The sequence below is a fragment of the Lipotes vexillifer genome, unplaced genomic scaffold (assembly GCF_000442215.2).
Source record: "Lipotes vexillifer unplaced genomic scaffold, Lipotes_vexillifer_v1.1 scaffold755, whole genome shotgun sequence".
NCBI classification, from domain to species: domain Eukaryota; kingdom Metazoa; phylum Chordata; class Mammalia; order Artiodactyla; family Lipotidae; genus Lipotes; species Lipotes vexillifer.
In genome coordinates, this window is record NW_006797755.1 from 219,161 (window position 1) to 221,457 (window position 2,297).

Here is a 2,297-nt window from a genome sequence, read left to right on the forward strand (position 1 = left end):
AAGCTTTTTAGTTTCATTTGGTTCCACTTGTTTATTTTTGCTTTTGCTGCCTCTGCATTTGGTTTCAAACCCCCCCCCCCCCCCCGCCAAAAAAATAAAGGAACTTTCACATAAGGAAAGTAAGGAAAAGCACTGATAGTTCTACCTTAAGTCATATATATGCTCTTAAACACTATTTTGCAAAGGAAAAACCTGACTTTAAAATTTTATATTTTACAGACTGTGTTAAATTGCTGTTTTCTACAAGGAAGTAGTTTTTTTTCAGGAATATTAACAAGGAATCTTGCGAATTTATATTTTATCTGAAAACACTTTCACTTTTACTACCCCCAAAACATAGCTCCCTTCAAATGCATCATTTTCTATAGTTATTTGACTATAATGACATCTTAAAGACAGAAACTTAAGCATTTCATAATTTGCACCAGTTGCATAGTTGTAAAAGTTCACTGTTTGTAACTATTTTGCTGTCTTCCCCCCTACATAACTATGTTCCTCTTTTTTACAGATGAGGTAAATGATAGAAATCAGCCCAAGGTCACCTAAGGGAGCCGGAGAACCAGTTAGAACTGAACACATCTGATTTCTATTCACTCACCTAATTCACTGAGCCACCTGATCTTTCTAAAAGCCCCGAACTAAACTATTTCTCCCTTAAAGGAAAAAACTCCCCTTCAGATTATTTTTAAAAACTTCTCTCCTCAAGCATTTCCATGATAGCGTGCTATGAAGTCAGATATAAAATTAATACTTCCCAGAACTTCACAGACGGAGAACGCTGTTATCATTACTATGTAAATATGATCAATAACAGCACTTAGAGAAATGGCAATTCAAATGTTAAAGAGCAATTACTTCATTTGAAATTAAGTGGTTTCAAAAACTTGCCTGCTATCAAGTTTTCCTACTTGAATACTTGTTATAATAAATAGTTAAAACTGTTGGTGCCATAAACCATTAAGATTTAAACCTGGCCTTTTAAAATTCATTAGGAAAAGCTGTGCACCTAAATTCAGTAGCAGGGTACTGATGCCACCAAAAGAAGCCTCATCCCTTCTTGGATGCCTTTAGAATTCCAACTGATGCCACAGAAAGCATAATCTCTTTCAGGAGTTTCGCGAATACTAAGGAACGGGAAATGCACGAATTTCCCAGAGCCCCTTTCATACAGGATCTATCAGGATCTGTTATCTCCTTCAACTGCCCTTTTACCGCTACACCTCCGGCTGAGATTTGGGTGCTTCCGCAATTGATAGAGGAAAGAAATATTATTCAAACGTCCTTTAAAAACTGTACAAGGAAAACGATCCGAAATTCATCTTTGGCTAAAGGGAAGGGTGGTAGACCTCCCACTGCCAAAGCCGGTTGAAAGCTGCTCGTTAGAGGGCATTTATCCAAAGTGGCCAAACTTTCCCAAAATAGTCCTCTGGCGGTCAAAGGGGAGAAAAAGTGGAAAACCAAAACAAAACAACAAGCACACAGCACCCTACTGACTGCCTCCGGATTACGCAGCCACTTCTCCCTGCAAAGTGCACGCTCCCGCGCCGCGGCCGCACGCCGACCCGGGCAAGCGGCGCCCAGCCGCGCACCCGTACACACCTGCCTCGGCCGGGGTCCGTCTCACAGCGTCTACCTGTTGCAGCGCTTGCCAACGCCACGACACTCCTGCTGCGGAGCCCCCCTAAATCCAACCACATCCAGGCCAGCGAGTGCCGCTCTCCCTGCAGCGGGAGAGTCCGAGGCAGCAACGCTCTTGCACCCAGGTGACTGCACGCGTTTCCTCCGAGCGGCCTGAAGTTGGCTTACGTCTTCCCAGTCCAATGACACCCCGGGCGCGGAGGGGCGGAGAGGAGGGGCACGGGTAGGGCCAGGGCGGGCGAAGTAGGGAGGGAGAGAGCTCGAGAGGGCGGGCGAAAGCCCGGAGGGGGAGTGGGCCAGCTCCAGGGCCGGCCCTTTTAAAAGCCGGTCACATGTCCAGATAAAAAGTTCAGGTTGCTATCCCGCCTCCCTGGGCCCTTCCCATTGGCCCGGAGGGAAGCGAGTCTCCACGCTGCACGGGTCAGGCTGGCTTCTCATTGGACAATTCCGGCTGTCAGTCACCAGGAGGGCGACATGACTGATACAAAGTTGCTGCGACACAGCCTAGACTCGGCAGCTCCCTTAAAGCTGCAGAAGCGGTGGCCGCTTGGGGTGCAGGGCAGCGGCTACGCCACGAGGTACCCTCCACCCGCGGCCCCCCACCCCCATCGCTTGACTGCCCCAAAGTTGCTCACGCCCACCTGGCTCTCCTCCTGGCT

General features: G+C 47.6%; 1 protein-coding gene across 1 annotated transcript in view; it reads right to left on the bottom strand.

Moving 5' to 3' along the window:
• LOC103088347 (mineralocorticoid receptor-like) overlaps positions 1-1,697 on the bottom strand; it is a gene marked incomplete at its 3' end in the record, with an annotated part of 176,785 nt that extends 175,088 nt beyond the window's left edge. The window contains exon 1 of the mRNA XM_007469906.1: positions 1,664-1,697. Coding sequence (XP_007469968.1) covers positions 1,664-1,697 — 34 coding nt within the window. The remainder of the gene's footprint in view (positions 1-1,663) is intronic.
• Positions 1,698-2,297: the final 600 nt, after the last annotated feature.